This window comes from Muntiacus reevesi, chromosome 5, assembly GCF_963930625.1.
Source record: "Muntiacus reevesi chromosome 5, mMunRee1.1, whole genome shotgun sequence".
NCBI lineage: Eukaryota > Metazoa > Chordata > Mammalia > Artiodactyla > Cervidae > Muntiacus > Muntiacus reevesi.
Window position 1 is genome coordinate 33,543,172 of NC_089253.1, and position 24,205 is coordinate 33,567,376.

The 24,205-nt window shown below is 45.9% G+C and overlaps 1 protein-coding gene across 3 annotated transcripts in view; it reads right to left on the bottom strand.

Annotated features, from left to right (window-relative positions):
* NTM (neurotrimin) overlaps positions 1-24,205 on the bottom strand; it is a 917,634-nt gene that overhangs the window by 118,930 nt on the left and 774,499 nt on the right. For all 3 annotated transcript variants that reach the window (XM_065936484.1, XM_065936486.1, XM_065936485.1), the window contains one exon: positions 2,845-2,970. In XM_065936484.1, the coding sequence (XP_065792556.1) occupies positions 2,845-2,970 (126 nt within the window). The remainder of the gene's footprint in view (positions 1-2,844; positions 2,971-24,205) is intronic.

Consider the following 24,205-nt stretch of genomic DNA (forward strand, 5'->3'; position numbering starts at 1 on the left):
AAGCTCTGGTCGCTAAGGGTCTCCAGCTTGAGTTCGGGCTCGGCCGCAGCCCAATGACAGCTCTCATCTCCAAATAATCAGTCACTGAGAAAGCAGCACCCCTTGAGCCCCGAGGTGATTAGTTACCACGTGGCATGTCTCTTGTCAGCTTGATTCTGGGTAGCTAATCCCGACCAGGGATCTGGGAAAAGCTGCGCATCTAAATTACTCTGATCCACAGGTAGATTCTGATTATCCTGCTCCTCTCCATCTTGATCCATCTTCTGTTTCCATAGCAGCTAAAACCCCAGGAAAATGGATGCCTCTGGCCAGGGCTCAGGTAAAGTCCCCTGGGGAAATGAGGCAGCTGGATGGCCGGGGGAAGGATGCTAGCGCACAGCGGTGCGAACCTCAGCAGGAAGATCGGAGAGGGTGCCAACGCAGCGGGGAGACAAAAGTGATTATGAGGGGAAGAGAGAGAAAAGGAGATGACAATGTGGGATGAAATGAGATGGAAGGGGAACGTGTAGGAGGCTGTGAGAGAGGGGAAAGCAGAGAACAAAAAGAGAAAGCATGAAAGGGCAGGACAAAAAGAGGAGACATACGGAGGAGAAGGGAAGAAAGGAAAGAAAAGGAAAGGCAGAAAAGGAACCCAGAAAAGGACAGAGAGCTGCAGAGTCAGAGGAGGGATGAGAAAAGACATCAAACAGGAGTCAGAGGGGGACTTGCAGGATGGAGGGCGAGGTGCCTCCTGACAGAAGCAAAGTCCATGATGCTGAGATGATGAATGCTCTGTGGATTCTAAAGGCACGGACTGTCCCAGCGTCCAGCGGGAGCGAGGACCCGACATTTGCAGGGATGAATGGTGCGCACCTTGAACCAGGAAGTCTGTCCACCTGGACACCCTTCCCTGGGATGTGCCCCAGGACCACTTTTCATCACTAGCGATCTCATGCACAGTGGAACCTCTTCCCAGATTGTGGGCCAGTCCACCTGTAAGGTCAGTTCCAGTTGAGAGACGGGCAGAAACGTAAGCATCTCTCTGATTCCCTCGCTCACAGTGGTGCCTTCAAGTATGGTGGCTACGGAGAGTTCTCAGGGTTTCAGTCAAACACATTGAAAATCTCACCCCTTCTGTGAAAATGTCCTTAGGGAGACTTGTCACCCCAAGAGAGGGAATTTGCTATCTGGGGCCCATGCGGCCTTCTTCAACTCATTGTATTGAATCCCAGGTGTAGCAGACCCTGTGATGCCCCGCCTTCTTCAGGAACAGAGGACACGTGCCCCGGGGTGGACCAGACAGTCCTCAGCTCCAGCAGGAGGAGAGATACCTGGCCTGGGGTCACAGCCCAAATTCTGTGACCAACTACGGTGCTGGCGTGAAAGGTCACCCCCATAACTTCAGTAGAGGACATATATATATATATATATATATATATATATATATATATATCTCAGATTCTTTTCCATTATAGGTTATCACAAGATATTAAGTACAGTTCCTTTCGCTTTATAGTAGGCCCTTGTTTGTCTATTTTACAATAGTGGGTGTCTGTCCTTTAGAATCTTAAACCTTCATTGAGTCAACAGTCCACTTACATACACACATGCCTACCTACAAACACACTCATATATACCTACATACTTACATAAACGTATTTTAGGCTAGCCATATACAAGCAATGAAATTTAAGGATTTTTATTCAGGTCTCGGCTCAAACGTCACCATGTCAAACGCCTTTCCTGACCAAACCTCTTGTCCTTCTATCAACGTATCCCACTGCTCTATTTTCCCATCCTTATCACCACTTATTATCATTATTAATAATACTGGTTATTTGTATCATAGGGATGTGAGCCCATGAGAGCAGAGACTTGCCTGTTCTGGCTTATCACTATATCCCCAAACACTCAGTTGATATTTAAGAACAAATGAAACCATGTAATGTACATTGCATAAAAGCTAGTTTTATAATAAATGATGCCCATGCTCAGTCACTTAAGTTATGTCCGACTCTTTGTGACCCAATGGATTGTAGCCTGCCAGGTTTCTCTGTCCATGGGATTCTCCAGGCAAGAATACTGGAGTGGGTAGCCATGCCCTCGTCCAGGGGATCTTCCCGACCCAGGGATTGAACCCTAGTCTCCTGCATCTCCTGCATTGCAGGTGAATTCTTCACTGCCGAGCCACTGGCGAAGCCCTTAATAAATGGCATCTTGCTTTAAATTGTTAAAGTTTCAGGTTCAATCTATGCAAGCACAAAACAAGACTTAGCCTGGTCTACAAAACATCTAGACATTTAGACAAAGTGAGTTTTGCAATTTGGTCACACATTAAGTGGTATTTGTTATCTAGGATTAATCAGAGCAGAAGGACAACAAAACCACACAAGGACTGAAGGCCTAGCGACCAGACCCTTGGCAATGTTGAAGCAGTACAGACCTGGAAATGTTCCTTTTAGGAACATGGCCATGCCAAGCTCTCATCCATCATTGTGTGTCTGTGTTTTCTCTCCTACCAGAGCTAGCTGAACAATGCCACCAATACCAAACTGAGCACTCTACCATCCAATGTGACCAGAGAAGTCAGCCAGGACATCCTACCACCATTTCACCCAGAAACAAGGGAGGTTAATCTCCCAGGGGTTGCATCAATCCCCCAGTGTGATTTCTGGAATCTTCGCGGTTATGCCCATCTTGCATTAAGAACACCGATATTCTCTGCAGAGCTACGAGTATATTGTTACCAGACCACCAAGAATGTGGGATCCTTGTGACCAAGCCACCAGCACCATAACCTCCTGCCAGAGCCAACGATTCTCCCACTTCCTCGCATGACATGATGGACCAAGCCGCTTCTCTTACCTTTGGGGGAGATGTGTCTCCAGGTAACCGTGGGCTCCGGTCTACCCGTTGCTATGCAGGTGAGGCTGATGTTGTTGCCTTCGTTAATGGAGATATCTGAAGAAATCTCCACAATTTTGGGAGATACTGTGGAGACGAAACAGGCAGAAGGAAAATTAAAATTTTGCTGAAGTATTTCTTTGTTGTCTTCAAAGGAGAGTGGGCAGAATAACCCAGGGACAGAAACGCAGGGGCTATAGTTAATGAGGAGGAACTAGATGGATCACATTACGCATGAGAGAAACATCTCACCTTGACTTCACCTTCTATTTCCTCCTATTTAAAGGCAATGTTGGAGAGCCTGGGAAGGTGGCTCAGATGGTAAGGAATCTACCTGCAATGCAGGAGACATAGGTTTGATCCCTGGGTTAGGAGATACCCTGAAGAAGGGAATGGCAACCCATTCTAGTGTTCTTGCCTGAAGAATTCCATGGACAAAGGAGCCTGCCTGCCCATAGTTCATGGGGTTGCAAAGAGTTGGACACAACTGAGCCACAAACACTTTTACTATGTATTTTCATAGTAAAAATACAACAAATATTTATAGGATGGAATTATAACAGTTGTTCAAGGGAACCATTTCCCCAACTAGCTACATGTTTACAACAACCTCAAAACCATGCCATTAACACGTATCATTTCAGTTCTACCAACATTGGTTCTGACACACTAGTGCTTCAAGTTTGCCTGGCCTCTCTGTCCGATTCTCATAGGTGTCTTCACGTCAATGTTCCTCCTTCAATAAGCACACCTCTGAGCCACCCCCAAGTGTCTTTCCAGAACCCATGATACCCCAAGACACGGTGTCACCTGGCCTGCAGGAGACCCCAGGCAAGCTGACCATCACCCTTACTTCCCAGACGAGGCTAAGACCCCAATGCAACCCTCACACAAAAATAAGACTGGTTGGAACTTTCTGCACTTGTCTTCTCTCTTCTGGAACTATTCATCACTCACTCCTGGTTATGCTGGATTTTCTCCTCCAGAAACGGGGGTGTCTGCAGACAGCTGTTCTTTGCCATTTTCCCTCCTTCTCCTGAAAACTGACTTGCCATCCATCTCTAAGCCCCACCCAACCAGGAATGCTCATTAACAAGCATACGCCGGACTTTGTTTCCTGAGCCCCAAGCCCTTGCTTCTGATTTTGATCCCCAGCACCTTTCTCCAACTGTCTAGACTGACTGGAATCGTTCAAGGCCTGGCTGAGCCAGCACCCTTCCAGGAGGTCTTCTAGGCCATGTCCAAGGGCACTGCCTCTCCATCCTGGAGACCATGTAGCTTCCTCCACAGTATTAAAATAAGCTGGTTTACATAACATGTGTCATTTTTTCCCTTGACTATACATGATTATACTGGAAGACACTGCACAAGAGCCTTGCTCATCATTTTATTTTCTGCTGTCTCCAATACAGCTCCTTGCATAAAGCAAGCATCAATTCATCATTTTTAGACTTAAATCCACATGGAGCTTCAGGTAGAAGCAGTGTGAAGGTGGATGTAGCCAGGGCTGGGGAATGTCCCCAGCCTCTGAGATCTGAAACTTCTAAGACATATCATTGTGATTTATGGCTGTATCATTATAAAAGCTAAATTGAAACTTCCAGAAGAGAAAGAAACTTGATGAGTTAATGACTGAACACTTGATTTGCTGACCATCTGAAGGATCCCAATTTCTAAGCTCTCTAAGTCATTTAAATCTGATGCGTTTTATACACACAGTTTTAACTAGGACTTGTAATTCTTGAAGCCCCAGCCCTGATCCTGCCCCGACTTGGCAATCGCACAGCCTTGCCTGTTTCTTAGAGGACAGGCTGCTGCAGAATGACGGTGCTGGCCTTGCAGACATCGCTTCAACTCTGCAGGTAAGTAATTTATTGATCTGTAAAGCACTCTGAGATGCTCTGCAAGGGATTATGTCACGCCAACGCCATGCAATAAAATAAAAAATGATGGACTTTGTGAACACAGGGTGATTTAGGGTTTGTAGTTGGAAGTGTGCTCAAAGTACATTTTAAGTGGAAATCAGGCTGGGTAATGAATTACTCTTGCTTTGGAAGGGCTTGCTGGGAGTTCATTTTCCTGGCTTCTTACATGATAGCTAATCTGCTAATCATACACTAGAGAACAAAGGAAAGTCCCCGAGTAGAAGAGGAGGCAGTTTGGGCCAGAGCTGTCAGCAGAGTGAGTATATCAAATGAGACCATCACACCTCATGCTTGGAAGAATCATCTAGAATTGTCTCCCTCCTCTCACAACTGGAACTCATCCAACTCATGCAGCTGAAGTTGGTGAAATGCTCACAGGCCTTTCAAGCCTGCCTCAGAGTAGAGCTTGAAGATGGCAGACTGCCCTGAGATGAACTTGAAAGGCAGACCATGCAGGGCAGAGAGGTGAGGTGGTCTGACCAGAGGTGCGATCCCAATTATCAACCCTAACTGGCACAGTGCCTAAGATGCAAGGAGTTTACAAGTATCATTGTCTAGGTGGTAACTGCTAACATGCTGTCAGTATTTAAAATTAAACTAAATCGACAAGGATGCACTGTGATTGTGGCTAATACATGTTCATAAGAAGATTTTGGCCAATGGAGATAGGGCTACTTACAATTTTATTTTGTTTCCATGGATACATCCTGCATCTTACCTTGGCTAATCAAGCAGGCTGTTAGAAACATACTAGGAATAAAAGTAAATGGAAAAAAAAAAAGAAACATACTAGGATTGCATTGCTTTCATTCATCCATTCACGCATTTGTTCATTCATTCATCCATCAATATTCACAGAGCACTTCCATAGACCAGTGTTGTGCTCAGCCCCAAGGATATACCAATGAAAAGACACAGTGCTTGTCCTCAAGGAGTCCACAGTCTAGAGATGAAAAAACCAGAACAGAAACAAATCCCTTTAATGTATATGATAAGGTGGTGAGTAAATGCAGAGAGAGACACCCTAGCCAGCCTGGAGATGGATGTCATGGAGGGCTCCTTGGATATGAGGCACCTCAGGCAAGTCCCAGGAGATAAGTAAACATTAATCAGTTCTGAGGAAGAAAGGCATTCCAGGCAAAAGAGGTGATGTTAGAAAAATCCTAGTACTAAGAATTTTGATGACCAAGCATCATTGTTAATGGAAGAATAGCCACTGAAGGAGACAGGGCCAAAAGTCACTCACCAAACACTGAGTAAGAGACTTCCCTGACGGTCTAGTGGTTAAGATTTTGCCTTCCAATGCAGGGGGTGCGGGTTTGATCCCCGCTCGGGGAGTTAAGGTCCCACATGCCTTACAGCCAAAAAATCAAAACATAAAACAGAAGCAATATTGTCACAAATTCAGTAAAGACTTTAAAATTGGTCCACATTGAAAATAAAGCAGAAACTATTGAGTGAACACCTATTGCATACATAGCTGGGTTAGGTGTGTGCATGATGTGCAGAAATGCACATGTTTTGTTGATCCTCCATGAACTCACAATCTATTGGGGGAAACAGTGCCTATAAACATCCCAGGGCCTCACAGGCTTGTGTGTGACTGGACACCACAGTACAGACATTGAGTTCTGTGAGCTAGTGTGGGAGAATCACAACCAGTGAGGGTATGGGACAGTTTCCCCTGGGCCACAGAGTCTAGTGTAGGGATCGACAGTGGGGAAACGGTCAAGAAGGTGAAGTGAGTCAAGCTGCTGCAGGTGGGACAGAAGTACACGGGCACAGGTGGGGAGGCAGGGATCCAGGAGGCACGTGAGGATGCCGTTAACCCACTGCCGGAGGCAATGGAAAGCAGGGGTTCAGATCCTGGACCTACTGCACTCAGGCTGGGCAGTCTTGGCCCCGTCACCCCACCCTTCTGTGCTTCGCATCTTCATGTCATGAAGCCAAATGCATGTACTTCACAGGCTTCTCCTCAGGATTTAGGGGTAAGTTTGTGAAATGCACTTACAGAAGTCCCAAGCTATGTGAAGTATGCAATAAGTGAGTTTTAGTATTAGGTGAGGACTTCCCTGGTGGCTCAGCAGGAAAGAAGTGCCTGCAATGCAGGAGACATGAGTAGACACGAGTTCATTCCCTGGGTCGGGAAGATCCCCTGGAGGAGGAAATGGCAACCCATTCCAGTATTCTTGCCTAGGAAATCCTGTGGACACTGGAGCCTGGCGGGCTACAGTCCACAGGGTCACAAAGAGTTGGACACGACTGAGCATGCATGTACAGTGCTTGGCAAATATGTATGTCATGTCAACACAAAATGAATGGTAGATAAATTTTAACCCACTCAAGGATTAGCCCACTTCCTGGGTTTTAACTCCATCCTATAGGCAATGGCAAGCATTTGAAATTGTTTAAAAGAGGAAATAATATATATAAGTATATAGTAAATATATATATACATATTAATATGCTTTAAGCAAAATAAGCTTGTAACAAGGTGTCAGAGAGCAAATACACAGAAATTCAAGTTGAGAAATCAATTTCTACAAGTGATGTTCAAGGCCTGGGTTAAACTGTGGGCTCTGCAAGGGTGGAAAGAAAAGGGTGGGTTTGAGAGCAACACCAAGGTCAAGCTGTGGTGCCTGGGTATCCCAGGTGGCGGATTCAGGAGCCTGGAGTCTGACATGAAGGCCATTTTGTTCAACAGCAGCTGGATGGCTCATACCTTTACATTATATGAATAACTTCTTTGGGACAGAACATTAGTTTGATTCTGTATTAGACAAGATCATGGGGATGATAAGGGACCAGTAGACTGGCAGGAGTATCCTGTTGGCAGCTGGGATCACACAGTTGAGGTCTGGGGTGAGTCTGAGATTTGCAAAACGTTCATGGACCCTTAAAGAGGCCATTAGCTTATTTCCACATTGATGTATGTGACGTCTCTGCTGATTTCTGAGGTCTGAATCTAGAAAACTGATCCTTATCGAACCAGAACAATCAAGAAATGGTCAGGTTAGAATGGAAAGAAAGGTGGAAACCCCCTCTGTCATGCTCTTTGGATCGAGTTCCACGTTACTGTATTATGTTAAGGTATAATCTGGCTCTTATTGAATTTTAATTCAAATGTGTAAATAATTAAATAACATAATTATTAAAAGTATTCTGGGGAACTTCTTCACTCTTCATGTAGCCTCCACTGCCCAGGTGTTAGGTTCTAATAATTATGTCATTAATAAATAGCAATTGGCTGTTTTTAGCGCACAGTAGATACCCTATTAAATCCAAATTAAGATGCTTTATTAGCCTTTCACGGTCCTGTGGGGCTGAGGATGCGCAGAAGTGCCTTGGACAAGGCTCCTGAGGACACATACAGATCTAAGCATCTTAGATGCTGCCTTTGCTGCTGATGGCATGCCCCCCGTACACACCCACCCCCTGACCCCCACCTCCTCTCTGCAGTGAAGATCTGAGATGCCCATGGCACCTCAGGACTGTTCTCACAGCAAGGGTTGCATCACAGCTAAGGCCTTGGGACCTGTGTCTTTACAGAATTAAAAGGACCCATCGGGGAATACCTTTGACTTGCCTGGTGTCCAGAGACACCCAGGCCTGGGTCCATAACCTGGTGTAGGAACGTCCAGTCACTGGCTTCCCTTCCTCCCCAAACACATTAGGTCATTCTTTGGTTCTTCATAGTTTCCTTTCTCCCCACTCTTCCCCTGGCCAGGTCTGTCTTACTCTTTAAACCTTAGCTACTCCATGAAGCCTTCCTCCATCATCTTTCCTGATCTCCCAAGGAAATCTCCCGATTGGTTGTCTTATTCATGAAGCATTCTGCACAGAATACGACGCTGGAACACAGTTTGTGTTCAATATGTAGGTTTTAAATGAATGAATGAATGAGAGTGCTTTGACAAGGCTATATGGGAATATAAATACACTGAAATAACTAAACTTCCTCAACATCTCTAAATAGCCCTTGAAGGCTTTCAGATTATATAATAAGTTCAATGGTTCCTGTTTATTAAACTGTTGTTGTTGTTTTCTAGTAAATCATATCTGACTCTTTGAAACCCCAAGAACTGTAGCCCACCACTCCTCTGTCCATGGGATTTCCAAGACAAGGATACTGTAGAGGGCTGTCATTTCCTCACCCAGGGATCGAACCTATGTCTCCTGGATCTCCTGCATTGGCAGGTGGGTTATTTACCACTCACACCACCTGGGAAACCCCACTTTATCTTACCCCTGCATTAATCCACAAGTAGGTATTATTTCCAAGCTGACCAACTATCCTGGTTTACCTGAAAGTTGGGCTTCCCTGGTGGCTCAGACAGGAAAGAATCTGCCTGCAATGCAGGAGACCTGGGTTCGATCCCTGGGTTGGGAAGATCCCCTGGAGGAGGGCATGGCAGCCCACGTCAGTATTCTTTCTTGGAGAATCCTTATGGACAGAGGAGCCTTGTGGGCTACAGTTCATGGGTTCACAAAGACTGAGTGACTAAGAACACCTAGCACACAGGCGGTTCCCAGAATATGGGAATTTCAGCACTGAAACCAGAAAAGCTCCAGGCAAACAAAGATGCCTGGGTCACCCTCATTGCTCCCTTCCCTACATTTTACAGGTGAAGGTACATCTTCATCTGTAACGTGGAAGGAGTTTATAATGCAGAATTTTAAAGTGTTTTCTTTTTAATGAGCAGATAGATGGGCTAGAAAAATAAGAAATGCATATTGAATAATGGATGCACACACAAAGAATAGAATTCGACCGTCTCATACCTGCACTGAGACTGTGAATTCCTGCTGTGAATTAGAAATTTTATAGCAAGCGTGACTCCATTATTTTATTGAATCTCACAACAATGCTATGAGATGGCACTATGATGATTCCGATTTACAGATGAGGAAACTAAGGCTCTGTGAGTTGTTAGTGATGTGCGCCAGGTTATCCAGATGGTGAGACACAACTGTAGCTTATGTCTGATCCCAGATGTGTTCTCTGTCCACAGAGTTAGTGCAGTGGAGTGTGGGTGCCCTGCCTGGGGTTCTCTGGGTCTGGGGGTCTTGCTGACGCACCCTCCCACGACGGGCACCTGACTTCGCAGCTCCCTGTGACCACCTGTCCGCCCACAGCCCTTGGTTATTCCTACATAGCATCGGTTTCTATTAGGAGGGTGGGTGAGAGGTTTCATCAGTATACTTTTGGACTTTCCAGTGTCTGCATGACTGTTTCGTTATCTTCCCTATCCATCACTGACTCTTCCTAACCTTCCTTCTCTTTTGCATCGGCCTCGCCCTATGCACTGGACCCCAGAGCTGCAGCTTCTAGGGAGTGTTCATGTGAGGCAGGCTGTAGCTGCCGCCTCTTGCAACCAGGGGTCCTAGCTGTCCCTGTATCATGACAGAGAGATGATCCATCAAACCCACCGCTGAGTCCACGGAGGGGCATATTCTTGGCTTACTTTGACTGAAAAGACTAGTCAGCCTGTCTTTTCTTCGTTCCTTTTCCCTTCTTCCTTTTTTCCAGGACAAATATTTGTATAATAGGAAACATCTTCAGGTATCATGGGATCTGTGGGATCTCTTGATAGAAAGACTCCTCAGCTTTGCCCCAGAAGCCTGAGTATTAAGCCCAGGATGACTGTTTCTAGCCGAATAAACTCATGTCCATCATTTAGTTCTCAGATTATTTTAATTATATGAATACCTATCTTGCCTTTTTAAAGCACACGCTCTGTGGATCAGATAAAACTGTGGGAAATTACAATTTCAACACAAAGGACTATTCAAATGAGATTTATCGATATTACTAACAATGTGTATCTCTAGAGGCCCGGATGAGGCTGAACATAGACATCAGGCGCAGTGTGGGGGCAGAAGGACACTTTGTTTAGAGGCTGAGATGGGCTTGACCACTCCCCAAGTAGGTGCTCATCCCTTCATCAGAAGTGCTAGTGTTTTTGAGGTAAGCAGGGTCTTGAGGTGAGGACATGGGATGCAGTGGGTGTGGGGTGGGGGTTTGCAAAAGGACCCTCCGCCTCCCCCACCCTGGCCCCAGCACTGTGCTTGCTCTCTTCACTCTCCAGAAGGGAGAGGTTAGATCCTAGATGCTCAGAATCCCAAATTAGAGTCTGAAGATGCAGAGAGCTCCTTGACGACACAGCCTCGGGCGGGTTGTTATTTCTTTACCCAGAATCATTTTGTCATTTCTTACATCTTACTCTTTCTCTCTCCCCATATTAAAACCCTTCTTGTTTGCGGGGGAAAAAAATCAAGAAGCCCGGGGAGAAAAGCTAGTGATTTATTCGGGATTAGTTATAAGCCACTGGTTCTGAAGTTCGGAATGTGTTCCTTTCAGGATCCACTGAAAGGTGGAAGTTTCTGCGAGCTCTGATCCTGACCTGGTTTCCTCATGCCTGATAGAGACGTGGGGAGGAGGGTAAACACCACGCGGGCCCCACGCCACGCTTCCCTGCTTCTGGGCATATTAGCGCAAATTGAATTTCACAGCAACCTACCTGCCACCATCAGTGCTGTTATATTTGGCAACATCCAAGAAATTGCTAAGAACGCTCTCTTCATCAATTGTTTAAAGTGCGGATGTAAGGGAATCATTGCTCATCACCATATCCAGGCAAAGCGAGTGCTTTCCAGTTCTAATGTGAAAGCACCTGCTTTGGGTTGAAGGCACGTGACTGGCTTCTTGCTCCACACTCAGCTCTTTAGGGACCAGTTCACGAAGGAAGGAGAGACAGCAAGGATATCTTGTATGCCAAGTGCTTTGTCAGGGGCTTAACGTTTGCTGTGTGTGTGCACTCAGCCACTCAGTCATGCCTGACTCTTTGCAAACCCCTGGACTGTAGCCCGCCAGGCTCCTCTGTCCATGGGATTCTCCAGACAAGAATACTGGAGTGGCTTGCCATTTCCTCCTCCAGGGGATCTTTCCAACCCAAGGATTGAATTCCTGTCTCGTGAATCTCTTGTATTAGCAGGTAGATTTTTTTTTTTTAAACTACTGAGCCAACTTGGAATTTCCTCACCACTTGCTGCTTCCTCTTAAATCCTCTAGGGAACCCATTCGCATTCCCTGCATTGTACAGTAAAGACACTGATGCTCAGAGAGGTGATGCAGCTAACCCAAGGTCTTCATACAGGGAGTCAGACAGACCACAGATTCTCTATTAGAGAGAAATCAACTAAAACTTATACACACTTAAGTCCTCAAAAGTGAAAATGATGGTACAACAAAATGGAATCAAGAACCTGATTAGCCTACATGATTTCATGAAGAAAATTGGAAAGAGAAGCCCAATATTTGCTGTACAATTGATAAATACCAGATACCACCCATGTGTTTTCCTATTTAACCTAAAACACTGAGGCTGTAAACAGCTACTAACTCAATCAAAGCCAGTGAGCTAGGAAGTGGCAGATCTGAGACCTAAGCTCTGCCTACAGGGCTTTGGGATCAGATGAAATACGTCCCATAACTGAAAACACTTAGTGAATTGCTAATTACACCGCAGATGAAGGCTACTGTGATCAATCAACATAATACAGAGTCCAATCCACTCCCAATAAACAGCATAAGGGTCTGCTGTCACAGCCAACCCAGAAGGGCTGACCAGGGCTTCCGGACAGCACACCTACAACCAGCTTCCTCCACACCACTTGGATGTAGGGGCTGGGGAGATGCACCAGGAGTTGTCTAATCCCGCTGGTCCCAGTGGCCACAGCCTCGCCACATCCTTGGAGGCCCTGCCCCCAGGGCTCTTCAAGCAGATTCTTTTTCTGCCTTGGCATCTGGCAAAATCAAAGCTGGTATAGTCAAAGCAATGGCTTTTCCAGTAGTCGTGTACGGATATGAGAGCTGGACCATAAAGAAGGCTGAGTGCCAAAGAATTGATGATTTTGAACTGTGGTGGTTGGAGAAGACTCTTGAGAATCCCTTGGATAGCAAGGAGATCAAACCAGTCCATCCTAAAGGAAATCAGTCCTGAGTGTTCATTGGAAGGACTGATGCTGAAGCTGAAGCTTCAATACTTTGGCCACTTGATGCAAAGAACTGACTCTTTGGAAAAGACCCCGATGCTGGGAAAGATTGAAGGCAAGAGAAAGGAGTGGTAAAGGATGAGATGGTAAGATAGCATCACTGACTCAATGGATATGAATTTAAGCATACGCTGGGAGATAGTGAAGGACAGGGAAGTCTGGAGGGCTGAAGTCCATGGGGGCTGCAAAGAATCAGACATGACTGAACAATCTCTAGTGTCTTCCGGTGGCTCTCACTTTCCAAAGTAGGCACACAGCTGATGCCCATGAAACTCGAGGGGCCAGTTAAGGACAGCTACCCAAGTGTGGCTGCCCTCTTATTATATCCTAGACCCCATCCTCCAGAGAACCTTTTTGCACAAGCCCCAGAGATCTGCAGAGAAAGGTGACACAGCCTTTCTGGCTCAGGACACACAGCTGGGCCCTCCAGGCAGCTTTGGCCTTAGCTGCAGGGACCCTTTACCTACTTCAGTTTTATTTCCTCATCTCCGATGCTCCCACTGCATTTTTAGCAGGAAGATGTTCACTAGCTCTGCCCCTGGATATTCTGGATGTTCTTGCTTCTGCTCAGAAACCCACCTTGCAGAGAGAGGAATAGTCTTTCTACAACAGTCAGCGTGGCTGTTCAGCAGACCCCAGGATGAACCTCATGCTTGGCCATCCTGAGAGAAAACATTACGCAGATGGGTCTGTACGTGTCACCGTGATCTCCCAGATTCCTGGCAATGGTTCTCTTTGTTCGGACTCCCCTCTTGACCTGAGGGTTTCCCAGGAGAGCAGGCTCCAAGCATTCCTCACTCCCAGGCTGCCTCATCGGGGTCAGATGGGGGCCAGGGGCAAAGCGGCAGGGCAGGGACAGAGGCCCTGCCTCTCAGGGGCCCTGCGCTCAGCCTGCGGAACCCGACATCTCCAGGCTGTCAATCTGCTGACTGCCACTGGTGCCAAGATCGCTTCCATTCTCAGCTGCTTTGATGGCGTCATCAGCACTTTAATGCTAATTGCCTAAAAGCACTGGTAGTTACACGCTCAAACACAAGCTATAAAACCATGTGCAGCGGGGAATGGTGCTGACGGCAGTGGGAAAGTGGCCGCGGAGTGCTCCCCACCCCTCCTGGACTGCCGTGTGGCCCAAATTTTTCCACAGACTTTTCTCCTTCCCTCAAGCACCTGCAAGGTTAAGTTCAGAGGAGCTCGGAGGGGAGTTTCTGCCTCTCTCCATCCAAGTACTGATGCTGCAGACATCAAAATGAAACTGAGTTATACCTCTCTCCCTGTGACCAGCATCTTCGGGAATAATTAAGGTGAATGGAAGGAACATCTCATTGTCTGGCCTTGAATCCAGAGGCCCAGGAAGTGGCCCCACTGCTGTGCAAAGTAACCTGTCAGTTGGTTTTAAGCTGACTTTTTGTTCCGAGGCTTTATTGCCACTAAATCCCTCATAAAGGTTACGGTCTGCGAACAGATCAAGGTGAAGCCTCTTCCCCTCTAGGACGAGAGGTGGAGATGTGCGCTGGTCTGTTTGAAGCTGCAAGTTCTCAGTTCTGTGAATTCTCCTGCGAAATACCAGGGATCTGGGGCCAAGGAGGGAGTGTGGTGGGAAAGAAAAAAAAGTTCTAACAAGACTTCTTGTTAATACAAAGCTTGTCAAACACATCACCTAGAAAACTGAATGTCTTTATTAGATTCTTTTACCTCCCCCCGAGATGGGGGGACGCCACCAGTTGCTTCTTGGTGAAGATGTTATCATCCAGAAACTAATTAAAGGCTACGAGGGAAGCTGGGTCCCTCACACTCCGGAGAACAAGATGCATTAGCAGCCTGAGTTAAAAAAAATACCACAAGTGAACTTTATATCAAAAAGGGCAAGCTGGGAATTCGACAATAACTCTCTCTCTCCCTCATCAGCTCACAGCAGGTGGAAGTGGGCTCATCAGGATGTCAGTGAAACTTGACAGGAGGCCGTTTGCTCCCTGGCACCACTTGGGAGGGGAGTTCTCCTCTCCTGGTGCAGAGTGGTCCTTTTGCCAGCCTCTTCCCTCACCCATAAGAGCTGCGAGAGACGTGTGTCTGAGTAGCACTTGGCTATCTGTGCTCATCAATGAGCCTCACCTTCTTCCCATCAGCTTATCCTGGGGATTCAGTGAGGTCACACACTGAAGAGCCTAGAATAATACCAGGAATACAGTGTGTGCTAAATAAATGATAGCAAGGTGGCCTGATCTTTAGTTACTCAATAGACAAGTTCATTTGCTATGTCCCAAAGAGAGGTCTAGATTTCCCACCTCCTTGTCCTAATTGTCCCATCCTAGTTCGTGACACCATCATTGTGTCCCTGTCAAGAACAAAGATGCAGCAATTGTCCATCATGTCTCCCTTTGCTTCAAACTCTACATCCACTTATTAAGTCCCATCGACTTTATCTCAAAACTAACGCTCATTCTGCCTCGATACCTTCTCTTCTCTTCTTTTTTTCTACTATTTACATGGACATTCCATTTTCTGCATCACAGGTGGACCAATTAAAAACCGCAGCAACATAAACCAGATCACCCCGTGCTTAAAAACCTCTCATGGCTCCTGACTGCCTTTAGAATGTCACTCAAAGTTCACATCATGTCTCAAAGACTCGGCATAGCTGCCCCCGGTGAATTTTGACCTTAGCGTGACCACCGCAGCTTCTGTTCTCCCCCTAAAATGTTCTGTCCCCAGATCTCCATGTGGATACTGTCACTCAGTTCTCATTCCAGTTGTAACATTTTCTGCATTCTTCTTCAGCACAATATCTCAAAGAGCTCCCAGCCCCATCCCAGTTATCTGCTTTAGTTATTTTATGGTTCATATCCATTCTCTGAAACTCTCCGTTTATTTGTTTATTGTTATTTATCTCTTCTCATTAAACCCTAAACTTCATCCATCCCCTCTGTATCCCCGTCACTCAGGAAAGTACCCAACACACAGTAGGGGCTCAGTATATGCATGTTGAATACACGACCTTTCCTGGTCACCATCAACTTTCCCCTTCTTCAGCTCTCACTGTCCTTCACTCAAAACACTCCCATACAAAACAGCCTCCTACACTGTTGGTGGGACTGTAAGTTGGTGCAGCCACTATGGAAAACAACATGGAGGTGCCTCAAAAAACTAAGAACAGAGTTGCCATATGATCCAGCGATCCCACTCCTGGGCATATATCTGGACAAACAAGTAAAGTGGAAGCTTCTCAGTCATATCCAACTCTTTGTGACCCCATGGACTGTAGCCTTCCAGGCTCCTCTGTCCATGGAATTCTCCAGGCAGTAATACTGGAGTGGGTTGTCATTCCCTTTTTCAGGGGATATTCCCCACCCAGAGATTGAACCTGGGTCTCCTGCACTGCAGATAGATTCTTTATAATTTGAGCCACTATAAATCAAAAAGATAAATTCACCCCAATGTTCACAGCAGCACTAATCACAACAGCCAAGACATGGAAACAACTTAAATGTCCATCAACAGATGAATGGATAAAGAAGATGTGGAATTATATATATATATATACGTACACACACACACTAGTATATTAGTCATATATTAGTCATACAGTCATAAAAAATAAGGAAGTAATGCCATTTCCAACAACATGGATGAACCTAGAGATTATCAAACTAAGCGAAGTAAATCAGAAAGAAAAGACAAATATCATAGAACAACACTTACATATGGAATCTAAAATATGACTCAAATGAACTTATCTACGAAACACAAACAGACTCACAGACATAGAGAACACACTTGTGGTTGCCAAGGAGAAGGGGATGGGGGAGGGATGGACTGGGAGTTTGGAATTAGTAGATGAAAACTACTTTATAGAGAATGGATAAACAACCAAGTCTTACTCTGTAGCACAGGGAACCCTATGTTCCCTTATCCTGCGGTAAACCATAATAGAAAATAATAAATATGTAACTAAATTACTGTGCTATACAGCAGTAATTAACACATTAAAAATCAACTATATTTGAACAAAATACATTTAAAAAATCACTCCCATCAAACAGATCCTATTTTGCATTGTTGGTATATGGACAGCACACCCTCACTCTAACATGTGACCCCCAAGGACAGCTCTGTCATATTTGTGTTACTTTTTTTCTAGGCTTCATTTGCGCAGGCCCCAACAAGGAGCAAGGGTCATTGCAGATAACAGATGATCGTTGGCAGGTTTTGTTTAGCTTTTCTGTACGGCTCTTTTACACCCTTCTCTATGCAAGGAGAAGAGCCCCGTAGGCCATCGTTTCCTCTGATGTCCTGACGCCTCAAAAGACAGAGCCTGGCCATGGGCATCAGTCCTTTCTCTGGCTTCATAACAGGCAGAAAATTCCAAAATAGGAGATACAGCCGCCCTGCCCTCTAATCCACAACTGATAGGTGTCCATGCACATGGACATGACATTCGTGACATGTGTGATGTGTATCACATGCGTCACGTCTGACATGTGTGTGACATGTATGTCTGAACTGAATCAGGCTTATCTTTGCTGTGGTTCCCTGGGAGTAACAGGCATATTTGCGGTAAAAGTTTCCATGGACGTACGTTACTGCCACATGCGCTCCCAAAACTTCACACATGTCCTGGGTGTGTGCACACACACCTCTCAGTTGCACATCAGAGGGCAGGGCGGCTCGATCTCCTATTTTGGAATTTTCTGCCTATTATGAAGCCAGAGAAACTGTTGACGTAGATGGCCAGGCTTTGTGTCTCCTGAGGTGACAGGACATCAGAGGAAACAATGGCCTAGGGGGCTGTTCTCCTTCCACAGAGAAGGGTGTGCAGAGTTGCACAGAAAAGCTAAACAAAAGCCTGCCACTGGGCAATACATTAAAAATAGGTCTGTGCACCTGAAGATAAATCAGTAACTCAAATACTCCTCCCCTGAGCTGGGCATCTTCAAGGGACCAGGACAGGTGTCTCCAAGCTGAAGTATTGGTTTAAAAAGTCAGCCTTTAAATTACATTTGGGCTATTTCTTTCCTGGCTGGCTGTATTTTTTGTGATCTATCTAGAGGCTTAAAAAGACACACAGAAAAATAAATCTCAGTTCCATTAAGCACACACTCTGGACTTGAATATTTGTTCTTATCTTTGGCCCCTCTCTCCTTCTGTTCCCCCGACCACTCTTCCCCCCACCATCCAACACAGGCCCCAGGAAATGTTTACGATTGCTCTGGACACTGATACTAATCTAAGTCCCTGTAATGACTGTTACAGGCTGATTTCTTTTCTTTGTTTATGAAGCTCTAGTGCTCACACCCCAGGAACCCTAGACTCCAGATATAAACTCATATATACTTATTTCTCCTGTCAAAATGGGGGGTAAGGAATTGGTTCCCCTCTATACTGTCAGTCTGGGAACAAGGGTCAGCAGAGACAGTCAAGGGTGTGATGCCAGGGGGTCCAGATGAGATCAACAGCAGTTAATGCACTGGCCTCCACGTGGAATCAGGCTCAGGCCCCTGCTGAGATGAATCAATATTTAATAATTGTGAGATATAGTTATGTGCACGCAAGGGGTCTCCTTTCCACCCTCATGGGGAACCGTTTGCAACAACCCAGTGCGTCAGCATCTCATAACGTCTGGTGCTAGCTCCTCTGGCAATTCCTATTTTTATCAGCAGTACCATCCGCTTCTAAAATGCATAACAAAGATAATAAGCTAATCCCCCAGAAGAGATCTGCCTGGACCAAAGTGGGTAGGCACCAATGTGTGTTCATAAAGGCAGGCGATGGAATTTTCCTTACTGGAGATGGGGGCTGAAAAGGTGCTCTGTGGTCCAGGAGGGGAGGAAACGACTTTGCTTCTGAGACTACTTATCAGTGCAGTGCAGAATTGGAAAGCAGGCCTCCTGGTTCTAGGGGCATCATGGCAGTGAGAGAGAAAGACTGCAGGCTGCCGCTCTCCCAACTCCTCCATCCTCCATCTGCGTAACCATGAGCCCATCGCTTTTGCCCTGATTTCCCTGTCTCACTGGCAATAAGGTAGGTTTGGGCTAGCCGGTTCCCAGCCTTGGCACTCCTGACCTTTGGGAGCAGATGTTCCTCTGTTGTGTTGGGGACTATTCTGTCCTTTGCAGGATGTTTGCCAGCATCCTTGGGCTTCACCCACTAGATGCCAGTATCATCTCTCTTTCTCCACCTGAAATTCTGAACAACCACGGCTGTCTCCAGACATCATCAAATGTCCTGGCAGGGGAAACTCCCACTCACACACCACATGCCCGCTCCTAGAGACTCCAGGCCAGACAACCCCTAGGAAGTCTCCTAACTTTTCCGCTAGCTCTATATCTCTCGTTCCTTCTTTGGAAATGTCCTTGTAGAGAGGTGAGTTAGCCGCATAGAGCACAGCTGTTTGGAAGCTCCTCCAGCAAACATCTTCTCTGGTTGCACGATTGGGCTTTGCTTCCAAAACCCAGACATCCTTCGTCCACCATGAACCTCACCTTCCAGCCTTTAGCAGCTCGTGTGCCATCTGAGTGGCCACATTCCTTGGCATATCCCCACCAGATGCTTCTCACTTCCCGCTGCAGAGGCAGAGATCATGGCTACAAGCACCTTCCTGCTCCCACGACTTCCCTCCAGGGTCAGAGGTACCCAGACACCCACTCTCCTTTGCGATTCACCTACGACTGCCTGGCTCCCTCTTGCGGCCCCCTCTGCAGGTTCCCAGCAGCGCAGGGGAGCAGCTGCTGAATGGCTCATTACCCAGGGCAAGTCCGTCAGAGGAGCCTCCGCCTGAGCACTGGAATGAATCCTTCAATTGGCTAGGAATGAATGCATTAATCTGGGGCGATTAGAGCCTTTTATCAGGCTGCCTAAAATATACTGCCTTTCCAGAGCTTACTGAGCAGGCATTTCACCCTGAAGAGACATGTGAGGTGGGGGGAGATTATGTTGGTACAAACTAAAACAGAAGAGCTAAGAAAAACACGAAGTAAGTGGGGGACGCAGGGGAGCAGCCACGGTGCATGGAACATACTTGCAGACTTATCATCTGGTTTTTTCCGGGGCACCAGAGCCTAAAAACAACAACAAAAAAATTACACCATCTGAGCAATTTCCTTCCCACTGAGAATGAAGAGAAGAGAAGCAAGACTCTGAGAAGGTCCCCAGAGATGTTTTCCTGGTCAGGGTAGAGAGGCCAGAGGCTGACCAGCTCCATTCCCATCCTGCACATGGTGGGGAAGGTTAGACTGGAGGATGTGGACAGCGGCCTTCAGGGACACACGGTGCTCCCCTGGATGTGGGACCAAGCAAGAAGCTTTGTCGACATACCAGCCACCACCACGCCTCTCTGAGCAGATGATGCATGCAGTCACACCAGCTCTTAGACCCTCCCACGGAAGGTCACAAGGAGCCCTGGCCAGGGCGCCCGAGACAGCGGCACTGGAACCAGGGCAGAATCGCTGGGGTAGACCCACAGGACTCCCAGCGCCAGTGCACTTGGGGCCAAAGGATTGATGTCTTGAAGATTATTGTCTTTATTTACAAACTAGAAACTATCACTGCTGTTTTGCCTCATGAAGTTTTTGTGAGACCCAAATTAGGCAATTTAAGTGAAAATGTTTTCATATCAATAAAGAAAAAAATATGAGGCAGGGCTGTGATGCTAAGAGTCAAAGGTCAGGGTGGGGTGAGGGAGCGGAAGTGGGCAGCCACATGCAGTGAGCACCTGGATGAGAAGCAGGGTCTCCACCTGCCGTCATCATATAGGTTCCTCGTGGAGCCACGACACCAAAGCCAAACCAAAGGCAGGAGGCTGCCTGAGCCACCTGAGGCTGGATGGGGTTTCCATGGAGAGGTCTGGGCTGATGGAAACAGGCAAACTGACATATTGGTGGATCTGCTGCCCACTGACGGATTCCTGCATCTTTGGCTCCTCTGCAGTCCAACCTGTTCAGGCCCACCCGCCCTTGCTGTGATGTGTGCTCCCCAAGGGCAGGACATGATGAGAACTTCAGTGTGGGGAGAGAGCTTGGGAACAGCCCCAAGGTCTAGCATGGTCACCAGCGCTCCTGGAGGGTGTCTTTGTCTCTGTCTCCAGGACATTTGGAATCCAGCGGGCTTCCCCAAAGCCTGGGGTTGCCTGACTTCAACCGTCCTCTTAACATCTAAGGCACAACCACTTAGATTTGACTTCCTTCTTCCCCTTTTCTTTATTTCTAGGGTGGAAAAGAGATTAGTAGGCAAGTGTGGCCATTATGCATGACTAGGATGAATCAAGTCCAGTGCAGCTGTCTGCTTGTAAGTGTCATGACCCATGATTTGCCTGAGCACAAAGCAGGGTCAGTACTGGAAAATTCAAGCTGCAAAATAATGTGAGTGATGAATGCTCCTGAGTCCCCCAACCCCTTCCTGCTCTCTCTTGGGCTCTCTCCCAGCTCTGAGAGAAGCCATGCTCTTGGAAAACTAACTTCCAACCCTCTTCCATGCCAGAGATGTGGAGGTCCCAGGATGACTGGGGCCACACACACTAACCAGATAGTCTTCTTTCAATAACCGACATTTTAAAAACTGTATATACAGCAAGATTAGCCAGGCCTGGTCATTCGTTTTGGAGTAGATTACAACAACCCATTTATGTTGTTACTGGGGAGAGAAGAAGATAACTATTTGTGGTGTAACAGAATCATGAGCAATGGGATAATTGGAAGGCAGTAATCACTAATTTGGGGTATCATTTTTCATTAGACCGACACTGGAAAAAATCTTTACATGCATTATAAACGCAGGGCTAATTTCAGAGAGATGATCTGATGGATGAAAATCTCCTCTCTTGAGGAAGAAAAGTGAAATGTGAACATTAAAGAGAACAGCAAAAGCTTCAACGTCTCCTGCAGAAAATGCGTGCATGCAAGTGTGTTGGTAGGTTGGTTGATAGGTCTGCATGTGCATGGAAACATAAACACTTCTGTGTACCTATCTGCATTAAGGCACACATGCTGGGAAGGAGTGAGCGGGGAGCCACAGAGAGGGCCCACGATGTTCAAGCATGCAATGTCTTCCAACATTCAGCACATAAGAGGTTTTTTGTTTTGTTTTCTGTTTTTGTCAAGAAATTCTTCTATTTCTATAGAACTGAACACAGACGCAGATTTTTTTTAGAGGAACTGGGAGAATAACAGATCAGATGCCATCATAAGACTGTCACAATGTATAAACAGTTTCAGCAGAAGAACCCGCTGTGCTGAAGCAGACTTCAGTAAAAATTCAAATCAACAGAAATTAACACCAAAAAATGAGCAGAAAACAGAAGGCCAGGTACACAATTTCACAGGAATGTCACCTCCTAAATTGCAACGTGTGACCAGATGACGTGATGGTGTATAGTGTAGGTTCACAGTGACACAATACATTAATAACACTGTGTTAACCTGCCTGAAGGCCCAATATCTGTAACTGAATATTTTTTTAGCCAAAAAAATATGTAGTTAATGGTTCATTGGATTCATACAGTAGAATTACAAATACTCTAAATTTAAAAAATGCAGCATTGATGTTTTAGGGAGCTTGTTCTTCTTCTCTGGGCTTTCCTTTCAGGTACACAGTCAAGATCAAACTTCAGGTGGGATCAAGGGCTACACCAGCTTTACTGCCAGGACAGGAGGCTGCAGAATGTAACATGCCTACAGGCAAAGGAACTTCCTATTCCCTCCTACATGAACAGAAAAAAAGCAGCGTTTCTTCTTCTTCTTCTCGAGCCATCTGGTCTACCTAGCAGTAGTTGTTAGAAAATCTTAGAGGTAACAGAGACCCACCTGCTTGTTACTGTAGGAACCCAGGCTCTGTAAGTGCCCTCAACACTCATAAAAAGGAGGGTCCAAAGAGAACAAGGGGAGAGAAGTCTACTTTGAAACTGGTCAATGATCTAGAGGTCAACTCAGTATCACCCTTTCTCCTCCAAGAGAGGAAAGTGGAGACAGGAGGGACAAATCCTTCTTCTCCATCCCTAGGAAGGAGGCAGGCATTTTTGTGGAATTTCCCCCTTTTGGTGAGTGGACACAGGATATGAGGCAGAAAAAACCATGGTTATCCCAACACTCAGTCCTTTCCAGAGAGGCTGTCAAAAATAAAATATTTGATATACAGAATCCTTTTCTTATTTTAGTTCAACTGTATGCATAGGAGATGCTGAGATCAAATGATTTTCCACAGTACTAACATACATAACATTCATTAAGCAGCTCACAGGCAAGGGTGCTGTCAGTGCAGGAGGATAAAAGAGTGGAGGCATCAGATTCTAGAGCAGTGATGTTTGCCCTGCGGCAATGGAGAACTTGAGGGTGTTTGCTCTGACTATAGGAAATCCATGCAATTCTTTTAGATCCATGATTTGATGATGCTATGCCTCTGCTATAGCAAATTTGTTTATTAGAGGAATGATTTATAATTTCCAAGTACTTGCTAAAATCCTTCACTCTAGAATCAGACCATGGAATCATTTTACACCAGGATTTTCCCAACACTGGTCCCCAGAACTTAATACTTCCAGGGAATTCTTTCTGGGTAGTGTGGCATATTCAACAAAAAGAAAGTCCATGCATTTGTGTAAAATTACCCTTTTTCAATAATTAAATATCATAAGAATTATATTCCAAACTCAGCTGGTCTCTTCTTTTTCTCTTCCAATTAGATAATTTAGTTTCATCCAATAGTACTTACTGTTTTCAAATACAATGAAGAGAGTGGCAGTTAGCCTGATTAGGGTGTGTGACTTTATTTTGGCAGGAAGGAAGGCAAATTTCTACAGCTTCTTAAATCCAGAGAAAACACACTTGTCCTGGTTCTTCCAAGGAACATAGAACTTTCTCATATGGCACCTGTGTTTATAAAGGCAGTGATAGCAGTTTCGGAATATTGTACTAGAAAATGCACAGTCTTTGGGCTCTTCCCCTTAATGGTGATTGCAAATTTGGCTCCAGAGTCCCATACGGATGATGTCTGCTAATCTACTAAAGAAGTAGACTAGAGTCTACTGAAATGAAAATTTCTTCAGAAAAAGAGAGCGTGTCTTCCCGATATTCTGTTAAAGTATTAATATCTAGGAAGGTGCATGGTGCCAAGCACCTACTGGAAACAATTAAAGCAGAGCTGCAGGAATCAAGGTCCACAAACGCTCTGCTTGTCCACTTCACTGCCAAGTGTAGCGGGTAGGATAGAGTGCACTCATTGGGAACAAGTTGCAACACCTCTTCCTGGACTCCTCTGAGTCTTCACGGAGTCCTTACAGATGTGTTCATTAATACAGGAATTGAACAGCCATTCCCTGAATACCTGCAATGTGCCAGTTTCACAAAACAGAAGCAGAA